The following is a 19,616-nucleotide window of genomic DNA, read 5'->3' as shown; positions in this document are numbered from 1 at the left end:
GCTTGCCTTCAGTTAGGGTGATAATTGTCACTGCCCTTTCTCAATTATTGTACTAATTCTTGCCCATCTTTATGCTGTACAGTGCTGGCATTTTTACCAAAGTCTGGCAAAGTTCCTTCTTTATTGTAGAGGCTCAATAGTTTTTGTGTTTTTTTTTTTGAATGAACAAATGGGTAAATGAATAAATACATGAATATTCCCAGCACATATCAATCCAGTGGTATTTATAACTTGCTAGACTGACTTCAGTTTACAAATTAAACAAGCCATGAAATTTGAATTTAGTAAAAGAATTTTTAGAGGTCTCTATGCCAACTAATAACTATCTTGACTGTGGTTTAACAAGTTGTTAGGATGCCACGGTTTAAAGCTGTAATATACCTGCTTCTTCAGGAACTGACACCAGTCACCCAGCATGGTTTTGTGCTTTTGCCTGGCCATCTCTGCTCTCCTGGTTAAACTAACAGGTTTCCTGTCTTCTTGTGCTGATGAACTGTCCACTCCTAGTCCTTCCTGTTATTTCCTCTTCTCTCTCCCAACCTCCCATTTTCTTTCCCATGTTCAAAGCTTCTTTACTGGTCTGAGATCTGAGTATCAGTAGGAGATTTTTGTATTGGGAATAAAATCCTTCAAAAAGCGTATCAGGGGCACCTAGGTGGCTCAGTCAGTTGAGCGTCCCACTCTTGATTTTGACCCAAGTCATGATCCCAGGGTTGTGAGATCCAGCTGTGTGTCAGTCTCTGTGTGGAGCATGGAGCCTGCTTAAGATTCTCTCTCGGTCTCCCTCTGCCCATCTCCTCCTGCTCATGCGTGTGCACATGCACTCTCTCTCTCAAAAAACATAAATGAATATTGAATACCCAGCCCATGAAGACTGGAAGAAAAAGTGAAACTTCAGTGCAGGTGTAGAAAAATCCACACTTGCAGAACACATCCATTAGGTGGGGACTTAGCTTCTGGAAAACATTTTATAACTTTCTCAAAGCCCTCACCTCCAGCTGTCCAAATGAACAAAGCAAGATTTTATTTACAAAAATATGATTTAAACATGGCTTTGGCTGTCTTCATGACCTACTTATCAGTGTCTCTTTCCCCCATAGTGCCTTGAAAGGAATGTCTAATGAAGAATTTGCCCAATAAAGGTTGAGGAAGGGAAAAAGAAACAGAGGGAGGGCAAGCAGGAATTGTATACACTAGAGCACACTGGTTAACTATTCTGTATCAAAGCCTCAGTTTCCACCCTTGATTTTAAAATATCTTATCTTCTGTTGGCGCTCTGCTCAGAAACTCCCTGGGAGCAGCTTCTTTTGCTCTAATCCAAGCTGTGGTAGAGAACAAGCCACCTCTTCTCCATGGTTGGGTGTTGTGTGTCTGCATGAAGTCTTCTTCATGACCCTCTTCTACCTTCAGGTGAAATCCAGACCCCTGGCACCATTCCCAGCCTGACCCAGCCCCGTCTCTTCTATTATACTTTCCCCGCCCACCCTAGACACTACACTGTAGCCATGTGAGAACTCTTGCCCTTCCCCAAACACGCCATTCAATCTTATGCTTTGAGCCTTTGCACCTGCTGCTCTTCCTTCCTGGGATTCTTTTCATCCCCTTTCAGCCAATACTTCCAAACTATTAAAGACCCAAATCAAATGTTAACCTCCTCAGTGAAGTCCCTTCTGACCCAGCAGGGAAGTCACTCGTTCCCCTGCTTAGTCATGGCTCTTATACCTGATCCTATTGTTCTTATCACAGAATGTTAAAAATTAATATTTACATGTTTGCCTCCAGCTCTCTGAGAATGGAGATTGTCTTTGTCTCCTCACATTGAACCTTGGGGGGGAGGGATGGAGGGATAGCTACTCTTATTAATTCTATTATTGATGAGAAAACCAAAGCACAGAAAAGGTTAACTAAGTTGCCCAGTTTCCGACAACCAGTAGCTTGTAGAACTATGATTTGAACACAGGAAATATGGGCTCATAGCTCGCCCTTTTTTTCCATAAAAATGATCATGCTGATTACCTTGTTACTTTTACTATGGTGTCTATATTAATGTAAATTATTATTATTAATCAACCTGATCAATTATTTACATTTGTATATGAACTATACAAGTAATACATTCCATCTTAAACTATCGTTCTAGAATATATGCTAGTTAAAATATCCCCAATAAATCTCTAGTATGGTCCCAGGTACAATAGAAGATAATATAGGTGGTCTTTTCAGCTCAGGGGAGATTGTTATTTTTATTTAAATTTCTTGTTCCTGTGTCTTGGTGTTTTTTTTAACTAACTATTTGACTACCCAAAGACTGGACTGTTTTTTTTTTTTATATTTTAAGGGTCCCCCAAAGGATCTGGAGTTGCTGTGCTCACAGTAGGCACTGAAACTTCTGCTGAACTAATTAACACAGGAACAAAACTGCTTCCTTTCTGCCAGCCACCACCAACATATTGAGAATGTGTCATTGGGTGGAATATTTGAGTTGAGAAACTTTCTCACTGGGATCCCAGCTTTAAGAGAGAGAGTTGGGAGTTAGTTGGGATGTTGGAAATGGAGCAATGACTTGACCAGCGACATCTTCTCCAAATCGCTAGTCATTCGCTCAGGTGTCTGGTAGCCTCCTTCCCAATCACCTTGTACATGTCCCACGTTTTCTGTTCTTGTTCCTGGCTGGCTTGTTGGGAGCACATTCTCAGTGTCAGCCACTGTACTAAGCATCTTACACATGTTATCTCATTTAATCCCCATGATAGCCCTCTGAGGTAGGTGGTTCATTAAACTATTTTTTTAATAAGGTAATTGAAACTTTGAGAGGTTAAGTAACTTGAACAAGGTCAAATACCTAGTTAAGCAACAAAGCTGGGATTTAAACCAAGGGTCTTCTGACTCCAAGGTCACAGCCTTATTCATTAGCTTAAAACTCTTTTCCTTGAAAGTAATATATTGCACGATTACTGGCTTTTACATTTGGATTCTGATTCCCTCTTATATAGAATGTTTCTGCCTCCATGTCTTTATTTTACTTTCCTAATTCAGCATCTCCCCCTTTTTAAATAAAAGCTAAAAAAAGTCCACAGATGTTTTTGGTTCTGAACTAGCATGTCCATCCTCACCTTCCTGATTCCATGACCCTGGATAATGTGAGGCAGCTTCTTCAGAAATGCAGGTTCCTTATTATTTTATTTGATTTTTTAATAGCATCCTGCAGTTTTCAGTCTTTGCAACTCCCATTTCTTGGCCCTCCAAATGAAATGCACAATGCAGAAGCCCTTATTCTTTATCTCCATCTAAACACTAGTCCTCAGTAACTTGATTGACTGCCTGTGAGTCTTTGAATCAAAAGCAGTAGTCTCTTAGCCAGTTCCAAACCTCCCCAATGACTAACTTTCCTTCTCTGATCTCAAGCCCCACCCAGGGCTCTTCATCCCCACTGTCCACTTCTGTAAATTTCCCCCCACTCTTCTTTGGATGACCAAGAGACCTCTCGGATACACTATTAAAATACCCCTCTTTGATTTTTTTTAATGTTTATTTATTTTTGAGAGACAGAGAGAGACAGAGCATGAGTGAGGGAGGGGCAGAGAGAGAGGGAGACACAGAATCCAAAGTATGCTCCAAGCTCTGAGCTGTCAGCACAGCCCCGACACAGGGCTCGAACTCACGAGCCGTGAGGTCATGACTTGAGCCGAAGTCGGATGCTCAACCGACAGAGCCACCCAGGCGCCTCCAAATACCCCTCTTTGATTTTAAATCATATTATCAGTCTTGCTGCATGTAATGGCATGTCCATTAGCTCTGTATATGCACCACACACTGGTGCCAACACAGGCATTACCCAACCCAGACATATTCTGAGCCACTTTGGAGTCTGGCAACAGTGAAATTTCCTTAGAGGATGGTTGAAAAAAGTACAGTGCATCCCATCTCTTAAACAGAGGCTTGCATAATCAACCAAGTAGAAAGAAATGTTGAGGTGCATTTAACCTCATTAGTTTCAGTAGGACTGACTCTCTCCAATCCATCAGAATTGAGCTACATTAGTGAAACTCAACTATTTCCAAATCTCATTTACATAATGGATGAGATGTGAAATGAGCCCAATGCGAGGGGAGCCGCCCGGAGGCACTAAAGTTTATCACAATATGTAAGAATCCTTTTAGATCATTGCATTAAATTTCCACTAACAAGGTAACAAATTAATTGTCTGTATTACTGTACTAGCCCAAAGTCTATTGAGTGCAGAGTATCAGTGAGGAAGCAGTTGAAGTTTCAAGGACTGTGGGCGGGAGGGATGTTTATAGGGATGTGATGAATGCTACCTTAGCTCTCTCTTCTGCCCCTTTAAGAAATCCTCGGCACCTCTGTAATCTGATGGCAGACTTTGGCTTTATTAGTGAGGTAAGCGAGGATGAGTAAATCAACTGTATCAGACAAGCCTCAGGACATCTAGAAATTGATCATTCTGCCGAAATAAGCACTCTGTGTTTATTAGCTGGGAGTTCATCACTATCACTTCTCCTCATCCAATTCCTAAGAGATTTCAAAGCCATCATCATGGTATTAGCTCGTCTGACTGAACTACTAGAGATAAAGATTAGGAGATCTATCTAATGATGGGTCTGAGTTTCTGTGATTTTTTTCTTCTATTGCAAAGAAGAGAGCTTTTCCAGCACACATTTTGTGTCCATATGTGTATGCCTGCACACAATCTCAGTGCATTTGCATTCTATAGGATGGATTTAAATAGTGGAACAAAGTAGGTGGTTTGAGGAAGACACCCAATTGTCTTGAAACAATACAACTTTGCCATACATAAAGCGATCACTACTTAAAAAGGGATATATGCGAAACTGACTTCTCTAGCTGACACAGTGTGTCTATACAGTGGGCGATACTGCATTGAGGAGAATAATTTGATTCTATAACTACATTATAATCCTAACATCCACACATGGTCAAACTCCTACAGACATGTCCACGAGAAACGAGTACATATTGGACTGATCTTTCACAAACCAGTAACTATGCATTTATCTATTTATACACATATTTATAGACACACATGCACTTAAGCTCCTGATATCAAGCTCTTTTCTCAGTGTGGCTTCTAAATAAGCAGTAATCAAAATGCAAATAAGGTGACCCAGTTAGCATCGAGATCTGTATTACCATGCAGATGTGCTCTGCGACTCTGCACTATTACGGTAAAAAGGAAGACACTACAAAAGATGCTTAGATTAACCAGCCTTGACTACTAAGCCCTTGCTATTAGGGAGAATCTAGGGAAGACACTCCCAGGGTTGATGGTCTTATAGCTTGGATCAAATCTCTGGTTTTGGCGTGATCTGTTTTTAAGCTGCCCTGTGAGTGCAGAATAACAGGCATGCACCAGAAGAGCAAGAAGATGGCTTCTGGAAAGTCTCAGAATGGAACCCTGGCAGCTCAATGCCAACATGCCAGCCTGAGACAGGTCAAGAATAAGGCCAGGCTCAGAGTCACGGCTTTGCCATTCTCTCTGTGCAACACTAGACAAAGGCAAATCTCATTGCTGTCTGGGATGAGTTGCCCCGGAAGAACCAGACTAACTCGAACTGCCTTGATTTTACTGTACTGAAGCTTCATTTTGTTTATCTGTTGATGAAACCTGAGACATGCTTATGTACATTACAGTAGCAAATTCTTAAACTACCTGATCTCCAAGGATGTAACAAGAGCATACTTGGTGCATCAGAGCATTAAGTTGGTTTTAATTACATGTATGCATTGTTTTTTCCCTAGTTAATACATCTTGAAAGTCCCTTTGTTATATTTGTCAGAGAACAGCTACTACTCTATTGTCTCTGCATTTTTTAAAGCATGGGAACAGTTACATCAGCATTCTGTTTGGTTCTGTCTGTCTGCCCTTTGTCCTTCTATGGTGTGCGCACGTGTGTGTGTGTGTGTGTGTGTGTGTAGGAATCAACTTAGGCAGGTAAGGCTCTAACCTGAGCTTATAAGTACCTATGAAGCTGTTTACAAAATGTGTTCTCTCTGTGTATGTTTGTGTATATATGTACTTTTTTTCCCCCTAAGAAGAGGTTTTGGTGTCTGAGATAAATGCAGGAAGGTTAAAAACCTCTTACTCAGTATGTCTCCTCTTTGCAATTTTGATATCTGATATATGTCCATTCTGGACGATGTCATTGGGTGCTTCTAGAAAACACCTTTCATCTGGCATGAACTTTTCACATATAGGATCAGGAGAGACTGACTTATGCAGCATTAGAATTTACTGCATAAAGGCTCTGTGAAGTTATAAATCTCTGTGAGGTTCCAGTGGACAAAATATCATCCTCTCAGCCCATTTCTACACCCTTGAATTAAGAGAAGCAAGAATGAATCCAATTGTTTAGCAGTGTCTCTGAATCTGGAAAGCTTAGAAGCAGAATAGTGGAGCCAGAAGAGATTCCGGCCAGGAGGAAAACAAAGTTCAGTGAGATTCCAAGTCTTGTTCAAGTTCATGCAGTGAGTGTGGGGTAGATCCTGCAACAGTTCAGGGTCTCAGAACTTTTGTCTCTTAACTTTTATATCAACAAATTATTTGTCCCTGATATAATTTATTGACTGTATTTATTGAACAGTTTCTTTGTATCAGATATATACTAGGAAAATACAAGAAAAGAATGGAAAGTCTCTGCTTCCTAAAGAATTTAAATCTTACAAGGACACACATAACTTGAACATATGAAATAAGTTTATAATGAGCAAATTAGTGCTAAGACAGTATAGTGCTTAGAAATAATGATAATAGTTAATACAGGTGAGTGCTTATACAGCTAGGCTCCTTAGTAAGGACTTTTATATGTGTGTTAGTTTCTATCACTACTGTACCAAATTTCCACAAACTTAGTGGCTTAAACAACACAAATATATTACTTTACACTTGGAGCTCAGAAGTGCAAAATGGGCCTCACTGGACTAAAGTCAAAGTATCAACAGGGCTGCATTCCTTTCTGGAAACTGTAGGGTAGAGTCCATTTCCTTGCTTTTTCCAGCTTCTAGAGACCATGTGCATTCCTTAATATATAACCTTCCTCCTCCATCTTCAAGGCCACCAATGTAACGTCTCTAGTGCTTCCAACACCACATCTTTTTCTGGAACTCTTCTCTTCCACCTCCCTCTTCCACTTTAAAGGACTTTTTATTATTATTATTACATTTTGACCATTTGGTAATCAAGGATACTCTCCCTCTGTTAGGGCAGCTGATTGGCAACATTAATTCCATCTTCAACTTCAATTCTCCTTTGCCATGTTGCATAACACATTCACAGGTTCTAGGAATTTGGATATGGACATCTTTGGGGAGTTGAGGTACTATTTTGGGTCTACCACAATGTGTAATCTCATTCAATCCTCAGAAGAGCTTCATTTAACAGATGAGAAAGCTGAGCCACAGAGAGTTGATATAAGTTCCCCTGAATCACACAGCTAGCGAAGCAGGTAGTCTTATTTGCACAAAACATATCCTTCATGTCAACTCTCTACTACACAGAAGTAGGAGATTTAGAAAAGAAGGCTATGTGTGGACTGAAGCTTTGGGACTAGAAGGATAGAGGTGTTTTTTCTCTGTTCATTCATCCATCCTACACTGTTGAGTATCTAGTATCTATCAAGCTAACTGCTGGGGAATTAAAACAAAGATATGGTTCCTGACCTCTAGGCAATGTTGCAATTGCCTACAAGATTGTCAGAAAAATGAACAAATAATGATACGAGAAGCCAGAAGTCTGTCCAGCATGATAAGACATAGAGGAGAGAGGCACCAACTCTACCCAACAACGAGCTGTGGGTTTCATTTTTCCCAACTGCCTTTCCAAACATATCTCCCAGTATTTGGTTTTTATGACACATCCCCAACCATTCTTATATCGGCTTATTATTCCTGCTTCCACTCTTGTCATTTCCCAGCCCTGGCAGAGCCTCCCTCCACTTCAAATGATGGATTCTGACCCTCAACACTTGGGTTGTTGTATCTGTGTCTGTCTTCCTGAGTGGATGAGTGTTCATGTTCCCCGTGCTTAATGGTGCCTGGCCCACACAGGTCCTTAATGAATATTGAATAAATAAATGGATGAACACAAGACCACCTCAGATCCCACCAAGATCTCACCTTCCTCCTAATTCCTGAGGGACTCATTTGGTTTCCTGTCTTGTTTGGTTTTCAGTTTCATAAGTCTTTCTGTCCTATGTCACTCTCCACTTCTAAACTTTCTCTGCAAATACAGGGTTTACATCTTCCAAGTTGTGCTAGTAGGCACTCAAATAATTGTGAATTTTAAAACTATTAAGTCTAGACTCACTGAATAGCATTCCATTTAAGAGTGACCTTGCCTGAATTTCACCTCACAAGGTCCTAGAACAATGTAAAACTCATTTGACATAAAACACATGTTGATAGAGTCACTATGACTGAACAGGCTGTTCACTGTCCAGTGCACTGGCTCAAGGGGAGGGGAGGGCTGAAATCCAGCCCATGCTTCTGCCTCCAAACCTTAAGCAATGAAGATGCATGTGTGCACAGGAAGCCATGTCTGTTTCTAATGTTCACAGGGTTGCCCTCTCTTTGCTGAGATTTGGGTCATTAGAACTCTATCCCAAAGATACTGTATGAGTGAGTAGTAGAGGCACTGCCTTTTGATGATTAAAACAAAACAAAACAAAACAAAACACCTTAAGATCTTTCTGTGTCCTTATAAAAAGTAACAATTACCCTTATGCTATGCCAAGGTTATTAGAATGTAATTATTAGAAAACAGGGATTTCAACTGTTTTGACCAGTGCTGTGTCCCTGGTATGGTAAACATGCAATAAATACTTGCTGAATTAATGAATATGATAATGCAAATAGGAAAATAACATTTTTATTGACTTTGGCACAGAAAAATATTTCCCCCAATACTAAAGGTATCATGTAGTGGTTTTTCTTTAATTTTGTTTCTTATTTTTATTTATTTATGAAAGACAGTGAGAAAGAGCCCTCGTGCATGAGGGGGGAATGGGCAGAAAGAGAGGGAGACAGAGGATCCAAAGCAGACTTATGCTGTCAGCTCAGAGACCAATGTAGGGCTTGAACTCACTGTGAGGTCATGATCTGAGCCAAAGTTGGACACTTAACCGACTGAGCCACCCAGGTGCTCCAGGTATTAAGTAGTGTTTGGTTCATTTTCTTCTGTAACATATATCCCTCTTTGCACCATGAGTAAAGTCCATTTGTAAGCAAGAAAAAAGAGCAATGGAATAATCCAACAACCAGTTATGAGAATGGGAATTATTATCAAGTTTTCAAGAGTTTTGTCTTATGAAAAATGCATTATTTACTGGTTTACCCAAAAGGGAAAAAAAAAAGAACATTGAACTGAGTCAAGAGGCAAGATTTTCCACTTCTGCACACATGCCTTGTGTGCATGCCTGCACACGTGATATGTGCATTTGGGCAAATCATCTGGTCCTCTGTGGCTCAGTTTCCATATTTGTGTGTTTGGAGTTTTACCACCTGCCTTTTGTCATCTTCAGAGATGCTTCAGGGGGCAACTAGCATTATCTATGTCAAAGCTCTTTGTAAGAAGAAAAGCCGATGACTGCTCAATATCATGTACCTCCCACTGCATGCCAAGAGCTGCATTCTGCAGCATGAAGGGGGCCAGGGAGGTGACTGAAGAATCCAACCACCATCTCAGTGGTGTCAGGCTTTCCTGCTGTTCCAGGCTAAGCTTTGTCACCAAGAAACATCTGCATCTGCAAATCAGATAATTAAAAAAATGAATGAAGGTGTTCAACAAGACCATATTAATCACATAGCATTTTCTAGATCTACTGCTGTCTGCAGTGGATGTTACAAAATGAATTACATATAATCCCTAGGTGATAATTCCATTAACCCCCTTATTTTAAAGAAATTGTGAGATGAGAACCTTTCTAGAAGTCAGAATCTAGTTCTTAACACTTCTTACTGGCTGTGTGATTTTAGGGAAGTGACGCAACCTCTCTAAACCTCCATTTTCTCATCTAGAAAAGGGGACTGTACTGTACTCATCCTACTAAGATTTGTGTTTGTTTGTTTGTTTGTTTGTTTTCCCCAAAAGAAAATAAGATAAAGTAGCTTTATAAACCTAGAGCAACATACAAATTCCTCTAAGGTGAAGCTGCTTTTTATTATCCAAGGTCACAGAGCTCATTAAAGGGATCCTGGGAAAGTCAGCCACCATAGACCCTGCTTTTCGTCCATGACCCCAGTGACCTTGAACAACCTGGGGAAGAGGTAATTGAACAGCAACTACTACTTTGGAGGAAACAGAATCAAAATATTGAAGCTATTGACTCACCCTTAAGGCAGTAAACAGTGCTTTGGTCTCTGACCTTTTCGCATCCTGGGGCAGTCAATAACCTGGCCGCTAGATGCAGCGCCTGCCACTGATTCTGATTCGGGAGTACTTTAACCTTGAACTAAGCTCCAAGTAACCAAGGCAACAGGAAGTCAGCTTCTGCATCGGAGGAGTGGGAATCCATAAATCAAGTCCCTAATGCAAACACGGTGTGCAGGTAGAGGTTTGAGGGGATAAGTAGTCTATGAGAAATTACCTTTGAAAATGAGTGACTGTCCCTCGATACACTACAGCACAGTTTCAAAGACTTTTTAAAAAATGTATCAATAGAGGTCAACAGGTTATTAGCAGAATGTTTTCCTATAGGTTTAACTTTTTAAAAAAATTTCCTCTTGGCTCTGTCTTTTAATTATGAACAGATGTTGGATCCACAGTTATTAGCATTGTTACTTCCTCCTTTAAAAACGTACTGGCCTCCAAATGTGCGAGCCTCAGTACACTTTGTCCCGTGTTGGGGTTTAGGGAGGTTCTGAACACACATCCACCACGTGTGCTCTCTATACAGTCTGCTGTCCAGGATTGAAAAGCAATCCCTCCCCAGATCAAAGCCATGCCCACCTTTACTCAGGTCCCAGGGTAAGTCGCAGTGACATGTCTCAATGGCTCAGTCAGCACAGTGCAAATATCTGGGTTTCCTTAATGGTGAACCTCCAGCTTCAGACATCTCCCTCCCATGGAGAGAAGGAAGCCAGCCCATGCTGAAAAGAAGCTTTCCAAATGCCCCAGCACTCTGCCCTCACCCCATATCTCTGAGAACTTGGTTCTGAACTATTTAACACCTGTCTGGACATTTAGGCACCTCTCCATGGGGCATCAGCTGCCACCTGGAATGAAGGGAAACAAAGATGTGGGGTGGCCTGCCTGCCCAATGCTCTCTCCCATGAGGGGTCACCCATTCCAGTCCCCGAAGCCCTGTGCTTTCAGGCAGGTTTTGTGGATTACAAATGCTGCTAGATTAGTCTTTGTTGAAAGCTTATCTAATATACTTGCTCATGTATGCTATTTCTGGGATTGTTTCCATAATCCTCTCAAAACCCAAAAATGTCTGAGAAAACGTCATGGCTCTTTTTTCTTTTTCTTTCTTTTTTTTTTCCTAATTGGTTTTCAAATTCATTGGATGGCAACTAACAAACAGTACTATAATCTAGAAAATCCTGAATTATCTAGGGTTTTCAAGACAGCTAAATAGTGACAATTTGAATTATAGAGTTTCTAAGTGTCATTTTATTACTTTTAACATAAACACTTGAGTAGCAAAGTATGCCCAATAGAGGTATGATCGAATGAACTTTAATGAAATGATGTGGACTGAGACTAATTTGGATTGTGAACATTTGCATGAAAATGGGTACAACGAAAATGACTTGAAATCAGTTTGTTCCCAGGTGATAGTTAAATATCCACTTGCTAATCCTGTTTATGGCTTGTTCCCTGAGCATGTCATAATTTGAGCAAAGAATTACCTGCCCACCCTGTGTCCACAGGTACAAAGACGACATATCAGTGGGTTTTTCCAAAGGACCTGTTATCCAACAGACCTCTGATGGCTCAGCATTCCAGAGGTGTGCTATGGAAAGGCACACCTGCATCTGTTGAATGGGAGCATGACATTGGTGGTAGAGAGCACCGAAATGGGGGATCCCCATCAGACCGGGTGTGCTGTCCCCAGTTCAGATTGTTAGCTGCCAGTTGGTCAAGCATATCATTCTACCCCAAAGCCCATGCTCTGGTAGACTTCTAGATTTTCGCCCAAAGTCTTTTTATTTTCTCAAAGGAAAAAGAATTTAAGTTGTGTGTGGTTTAGGGGCCATTAAACGTCTGACTTTGGCTCAGGTTGTGATTCCACTGTTTGTGATTTTGAGCCCCACGTTGGGCTCTGTGCTGACAGCTCAGAGTCTGGAGCCTGCTTCATATCCAGTGTCTCCCTCTCTCTCTCTGCCCCTCCCCTGCTCATGCTCTGTCTCTCTCTCTCTCAAAAATAAACCTTAAATTTTTTTTAAATATTAAAAAAAAAAAGATGTTTGTGGTTTAAAAAACATTAACAATAAAGAAGGCTAGGGAGTAAAAGTAAAAACTCCTTCTTCTTCCTCACCAATCTTGCCTGTGCCCTCCTTCCTGAGAATAACCACTGTTAACTGTTTGCGTACATCCCCTTGTGGGTGACTCTGTATGTATTTTACCTGGGTTATATGTGTGTGTCTAACCTATCCCTGACATGCCTGCATTTCTCTCAGATGGGCATACTATACACGTTTGGTGCCCTTCCTGATTTCTTGATGGTCATGCCTTGCAATCTTCCTGTCATAGGATTTGATGTCTGTCTACCTCCACTGTCAAAATGCTATGAAATATAAAATCCAAGGAAGCATAAATGGTATTGTTATTTGCAGCACAAGAGGGGGAGTTTCAGAGGGCGGGATGGAGAATAGGAGGACGGTAGTAGTAGGGTAAATGAAAATGTCACATGACTTTCTTCCTCAGATGGTTACAGGTGGGTGCTTTTTCCAGGTGTGATACTAGGGCCTGTGCACCCTCAATGTGAACTATGCTGTCGGCAGACTAGGGTGGTGCGGTGGACAGGTGTTAGAAGACGACCAGCTGGGCCAGGATGATCCATGGGTCCAGGATTTAGCATCTGGCTGCTTGCAAAATCCCAGCTCTGACATTAGGGCTGTGTCGGTTTATTCAGTTTTCTCTTAAGCACTCAGAAATGTGTTTTCCTCACCTGCCAAATTAAGCAAATAGTAACTTCTGTGCTACACACTTCACTGGGCTGCCATCAGGCCTACCTGAGCTGGCCTTACTATGGTGGTGACAGAATGTTTCTCTGGGAGAGGGACTGAACAACTCAAGCTGGTTGGGTTGGAACCAAAGGGTCAAGAACTCTTGTGATAAAGCCTCATTTGTTGCTGGTGCTGTGGGTGGCAGGTAGCCTAGAAATGAAGAAACTCTGTGTAGATGACCATTGGATCAGATACCCCTAGCCTCTGGACTTAGGCTTGGATGAGTTGGAGAGTCACCTTTCGGCAGCCAGCGCTATTGAAGGTGCCCAGAGATCCTTGGTCAAGTCAGAGAAGAGAGCAGATTTGCCAGCTGATTTCAGTTGCCCTGAGGAAGCAGCAGGCTACAGTACTGGCCGTAGTAATTATAGGAATAATAAATAGTAGCAGGAAGCACTTCTATGTCATGGACTGTGTGCCAGGCACTGTGGTAAGCACCCTACATTAATTGACTCAGGGATGCTCTCAACCACCCCTGTGAGGTTATACTGTTCTGCCCCGTTTGTACAGGTAAGGAATCTTAAAGCTTAGAGAGGTTAAGTAACTCACTTGTGATCGCACAGCTAAGAAATAAGAGAGCCTGGATTCGATCCCAGGAAGCAAGGTTCCAGAATAGCTCTTACAGTTTGTTGTAGAGTAAATGTCCAGGCCCTTTTACAGAGGCACCTCACAGGGGTTCTTTTCAGCATCACAAAGACATGACTTATGATGCTTATTAGGACCAGAGACCCCGAAAAGCCCCCAAATCAACTTTCACTCAGCCTGCTGACTGTCGTCACACACCAGACCCCATAGGGCATCTTCTGCTGTAGCAGACTGACCTCTCATCTGAGTCAACTTCCTCCCCAGCCATAACTTAGCATATGCTCTTCTCGGCACTGAGAAAGCCATTCCCTCTTCCTTGTGCTTTAGCGTGAGCTCTGGAACTTCTCCCCACACTAATCCCTAACCCCTTAGCACTCCCCAAGCACCAAGGATGAACAACCCACAAGCCTGCCTTTATGTGTTACCCAATTTTTCCTTCTCCTTTAGTCTGGCCTCCCCAGCCAGGTGCAATGAGAAGCTAGGGTGGGGCCTGCTTCTCCCCTTCACACCCCGCACACAGCACAGCCTCTGTGAAGACGCGCTCCTTGACCCATGGAAGACAAAGGGTACCTGCTAAATCCTACTGCTTCGTTGGACCTGTGCCCCCACTTCCAGGCAGCCAAACTGGAATGTTGTCACCACTAATCTCAGCCACAAAACCAAAACCAGTCATGCTGCTAACATTTTTTTTACACGTTCTAAAATTTCATTCTTGTTGGACCAGAAGGAGGTCAGATGATTTAACCATTTCCTCAACTCACTTTCAGGTTTTCTGTTGTCTGTTTTCCTGTTCCTTTCAAGTAACTGAAAGCTTTGGGGTTATTATCTTTTAGGAATGCCAAGTCCCCACCTAAAAGTGGACCAAACGGCACCACATAGTAAGAACGAGGGCTCTGCGTCCACCATGATGACCAGGAAGAAGCCAGCCGCAGTTGACAGTGTTGCAATCCCACCAACCCCAGTGTTATCTCTCCTTGCTGCTTCTGCAGCAACGTCCGATGCAGGTGAGCACTTCTCAAATGCTTTTGGTTCATCCCCGTGATGGTGGGCATGGAGAAGGAAGGCCCACTGGGCGTGTGCTGTTGCATATAGGTTCTCTGTGTAGTCAACCTCCCACAGACACTGAGAATGCTTCAGCACTGGATTTCAAGTGGAAGGAAAGGAAGGAGATGAGCTCAGGACCTGGGGGCAGAGGCCTGTGAGTGGCAACTGAATGATAGCAGTATTAATTATTTTTTATCAAGCCTTAGTAATTCCTAATCTCCACATCAAGGGCTTTATATGTTATCTCATGTAACTCATGAAATAAGTCTGTGAAATAAATACCTATGTCCTCATTTCAGAAGAGGAAGCTAAGAGTCAAGAACCTTGCCCCCAGACACCTGTGGGCAGTTAGGATTCCAACTTCGGTCTAGTAGCCATGCTCTTCACCACTGCATTTTATTTGCTCCCTGGCTCACTGGGGTTGAGAGATGGCAACCAGAGTTTCCCCAAGGCCTTGATTCATCCTACCCCGTGATGTCATGAATTCCTCATTAGCCACCAGACTCCTCACTAGCAGTTGATAAAATATAAAATCTTTATTCAGGCATCCCAGATGCTCTGCCTTCCTCTGCTCCCCACATAATCTCCTGGCAGCGCCTCCCTGTTCCAAGAAGGCAGGCCTTGGACTTGGCTTAACACCTTTTTTTGAGGACAGGCTTCCTCAACTCCCATCCCCATCTCCCCATCCCACAGAACTTCAAAGCCCAGCCTCCTCTGAATGCACACAGCACCCAGTGTCTGCACCATGCATTTGCTACCTACTCAGAGACTGCAGAACTGTCTTCCATTAACTTCTTCTCCCTCACAATGAAATTGTACATACCTCAGAGGTAGAAGCCATGATTTAGGTTCTTGCTATCTTCGTGGCACACAGAATGATGGCACATTGTGGAATTAATGCATTGGTAAATGTTAAGCATATCATAGTATTTAGAAATGCCTATTATACTTAGAAGCCCAAAAGGAGACTCTTTAGTGATATTCATTCTAAACTCATCTTCTAAGTGACCAGGTTGCTTTGAACAGAGAACTCAACTTGTCTTCATACCTACCTCCTTCATGGAAATTATTGGTAATTAGAAAATGCACCCAGTTGAAATAGCAGTAGGAAATATTTGGAGTGACATTTCCCAAATTGAGTTCTGCAAAGTATTAGTAGGTGTTTTGCGGTAAAAGCTATATTTATAGTTAAGCGAATATAGGGAATGCTGCTTTATACCTGCTTCTCTTCCATAGGGCTTTTCAGATCTTTAATTGATCAGTGTGTACTCTGAGGTTCCAGGAGGGAGAGACACCAAATTTCACAATCTTGTCTGACCACAAAACCCATTTTTCTGGCAAGAGCTCTTAATATCTCTTGGAAGAGCTGTTCTCCTCAGCCGTTTGAGAAATATCGCTTAGAAGGAATGGGATAGTCTCTTAAGTGTGATCATGAATCTACCCACCTTTCACAGGCTAGGTGTGAAGTGAAAAGTTCTTGGTGGAAATGCCAGGTAAATGATGGCTGCAGTGAAACAGGAAGAGGTCAGAGGGAAAGTTGTAGGTGAATGAGGAAGAAGTTATCTGAGACTTGACAGATGGTGCTACCTTTGCAGGAAAGCGTCCAGGCAGAGGGAGTGATGTGGACATAGTCCAGGACACGGGAGCTGGTGTCAAGCATGGAACTCTGAGAAGGGATCACTTGGCTGGAGTGAAAGATTTGGGTTGGGGTCTGCACTATCCACGCAGATAATTACTTATGCAACCTTGTTGGCTAAGCTCTGGAGACCTCCCTTCATGGATTTAGAAATTAGCCTGTATGTTTCCGCCTTTGCTTGCCAAGCACAGATATTTCCCAGGGGCAAAAGACAGGTGGTCCGCCATTTTTCTCCCCTCAGCTCTTTCCATCCAGAGTGAGAGAATGTGTTCTTGGGACCTCCTGCTTCCACGGGCTTGCCTCCTCTGTTTGCATTCAGTTGTTTACAAATATGCCAAAAAGGCGTAGAAACCAGGTGGGTATTAAACTTTTAAACCTGCCTCTCTGGTAATCAGAGCTGAGCCAAAGCTCTCATGTTTCAGGATGCGGGAATGGGCTGTTTATTTTTGGCAGTGCTAAAATGAGACCCTCGTGAGAATTTCACAGATTTGGTCCATTTCCGGGTCTCAGGCTGTGATGCAGAACTTTGGGGAGAAAACCAGCCAGAGATTTCCCCAGGTGCTGGAGGCCAGACCTTCCTGAGATTCCACTCCCCACAGATAAATGGATTCCCACAAACCTGAGAGAGTTAGGGTCACATAGCCTGGGCTCATGTCCAATACCCTGTTTCACATGTGATTCACACATGATTGCTCCCGAGATTCAGAGATCTGCCTGAGGTCATGCAATTGGATTAGAACCCAAACTTCTTGATTTACTGCCTGATTTCCAGTGGAATCTCACTTCTATCACAGGCTCAACATTAGAAAAGGCAGATTTCTTTCTCCCTAATTATGGATCCCTACTTCTTTTAGGGAATAGTGAGGAAAAACTCATCATTTGATGTTTTAACTATGGGAAAGCACACAGTAGAAAGGCAGTAAATAGTATCTTGGTTTGATTTCATTTAGTTGTATGCTTCTGCATTAGTCATATATATTTGTGATGAGACAATTCATTTTTGTTTTCTTTAGAATCCCTTTTTCATCTTTGGCCATAAGCAAGGAAACTTAGAAGTACTTCTGGCCTGTTTTCAATAGGTCATCCTTTTCACAGAATGGTTTTGAAGATCCAGACAAGGGCTGAGGGAGGAGAAAGGAAAATAGAATAAAACTAAGTGTCTTAGAAAAAAAAACTAATTTGAGAAATCCTGTATTGAGATAAAAAATATATATACTGAAAGAATTCAATTAATTAGAAATTCCTTTCCTTTTAAAAGAATGAATGAATGCTACAGGGTGCTTGGCTGGGTCAGTAAAGCATCCAACTCTTGCTTTCAACTCAGGTCCTGATCCCAAGGTAGTGGGATTGAGCCCACATCAGGCTCTGCACTGAGCATAGAGCCTGCTTGGGATTCTCTCTCTCTCTCTCTCTCTCTCTCTCTCTCTCTCTCTCTCCCTCCCTCTGCCTCTCTCTGAAATAAAAATAATAACAATAAATACTAACCTATCTAGTACAGGCCCCTGACACATAGTAGACACTGAATAAGTAATCACTGAGTGAAATGAATCATTGTGAGACGGTAGCTGTGTACTTACATAGCACTAAACATGGTGGGAGACATCTGAGAAAAACATGCTCCATCTTGGAAGTTAACAACCAAATGGAAAACATTTGACGGACATGTGGTAGGCTGTTGGTAAATACTTGCCAAATAATTAATCAGTCTATAGTCCTAACAGTATTTTTTCAAATAGGTGATCTTTGTTAAAAAAAAAAGGGGGGGGGGAACATTTCTCACCTTATTTTATCAACATTATAATGTGGGAGAAATGCATATGGTCAGAAGTTAAAAAACATGTCTTTTCTAGCTCAAGTGTGTGTGTGTGGGTGGATGGGGGTGGGGGTTAAGGGGGAGGGTGTGTTTTGTTTAAGGCAATTTTTAGCTTCTCGGAGTCTGGGAAGCATGCTGATTATGAAGTTATTGATTTGGAGGAAGAGGCAGAAGACGAGCTGCGGGAGAGGGAGGCCAGACTGAGAACATGTCAGTTTGTGAGCTACCGGGAAGGAGGGATGGCCGTGGCTGCCACCGGTGCTCTGGCAGGTCAGCCTTCGTGATCAAACTGCTCAATAGCTATCGATCAGCCACAGTCCCCTGCCACAGTGAAGGGTCTGATTCAAGGGAGCACTGCGTCATTATTGTGAGTAATTAGGGCTAATGCAGTAAAGGCTTCAATAAAGTTTGTTCAAAGTGATGCATAATTTGAAATAACTTCTATTGCACTGTCCCAATCATGATTTAATAACCATATCAGATAATCCGTACCTCAATAAGTCAGGCTAATTTTTCTGTTTTCCTACATATTGAACTAACTTCTCAGGAAGGTCATGCAACGTGTAGAAAATGTGTGATTTCACTACTGAAACACACTCCCCCACCTTTGTATTTAACATGAGACTATATTATTAAATAGATTATAATCTATTTATAAACTCTATTTATAAACTCAGTAAAACACCAATAAATTCTCTGTAGTCCTGCACCTGAAAGACTAGTCATAATGATGGAAAAATGCGCAAGCATATCCATTGTGCCCTTCTCTCTCTTTCTCTTTCACACACACACACACACACACACACACACACACACACACACTGATTCACACTAGATATCCTCTCATCTTAAATCCCAGGAGAAAAAAAAGATGTGTTGTTATCACGGTTGTTATCATCAAATCTTAACTGTTCAAGGTGTGGCTGGGCTAGAGCTAACAGAAGAAAGCAGAGGAGCAAAGCTCCTGGTTTGTATCTGTTTCCTATCAAGCCTAATCCATTATTCTCTAAAACTGTGTGATCTTTGTTTAAAAGTACCAAAACCTAGGGGCACCTGGGTGGCTCAGTCAGTGAAGCATCCGACTTCATGGGTTCCAGCCCTGCATTGGGCTCTGTGCTGACAGCTCAGAGCCTGGAACCTGCTTCAGGTCCTGTGTCTCCCTCTCTCTCTGCCCCTCCCCCATTCATGCTCTGTCTGTCTCTGTCTCTGAAAAATGAATAAGCCTTTAGAAATTAAGAAAAAAAAAAACCTACCAAAACCTAAGCAGAAATATCAGGTGGGAGGATGGGTAAAATAGGTGAGGGGGTTAAAGAGGAGTACGATTGCCATGATGAG

General features: G+C 42.1%; 1 protein-coding gene across 1 annotated transcript in view; it reads left to right on the top strand.

Annotated features, from left to right (window-relative positions):
* Positions 1 to 19,616, top strand: part of SETBP1 (SET binding protein 1) — a 187,943-nt gene that overhangs the window by 142,083 nt on the left and 26,244 nt on the right. The window contains exon 4 of the mRNA XM_032595326.1: positions 14,622 to 14,792. Coding sequence (XP_032451217.1) covers positions 14,622 to 14,792 — 171 coding nt within the window. The remainder of the gene's footprint in view (positions 1 to 14,621; positions 14,793 to 19,616) is intronic.

Source organism: Lynx canadensis, chromosome D3 (genome assembly GCF_007474595.2).
Source record: "Lynx canadensis isolate LIC74 chromosome D3, mLynCan4.pri.v2, whole genome shotgun sequence".
Lineage (NCBI taxonomy): Eukaryota > Metazoa > Chordata > Mammalia > Carnivora > Felidae > Lynx > Lynx canadensis.
Note: the sequence above shows the minus strand (reverse complement) of the source record. Positions and strands in the feature narration are given on the sequence as shown.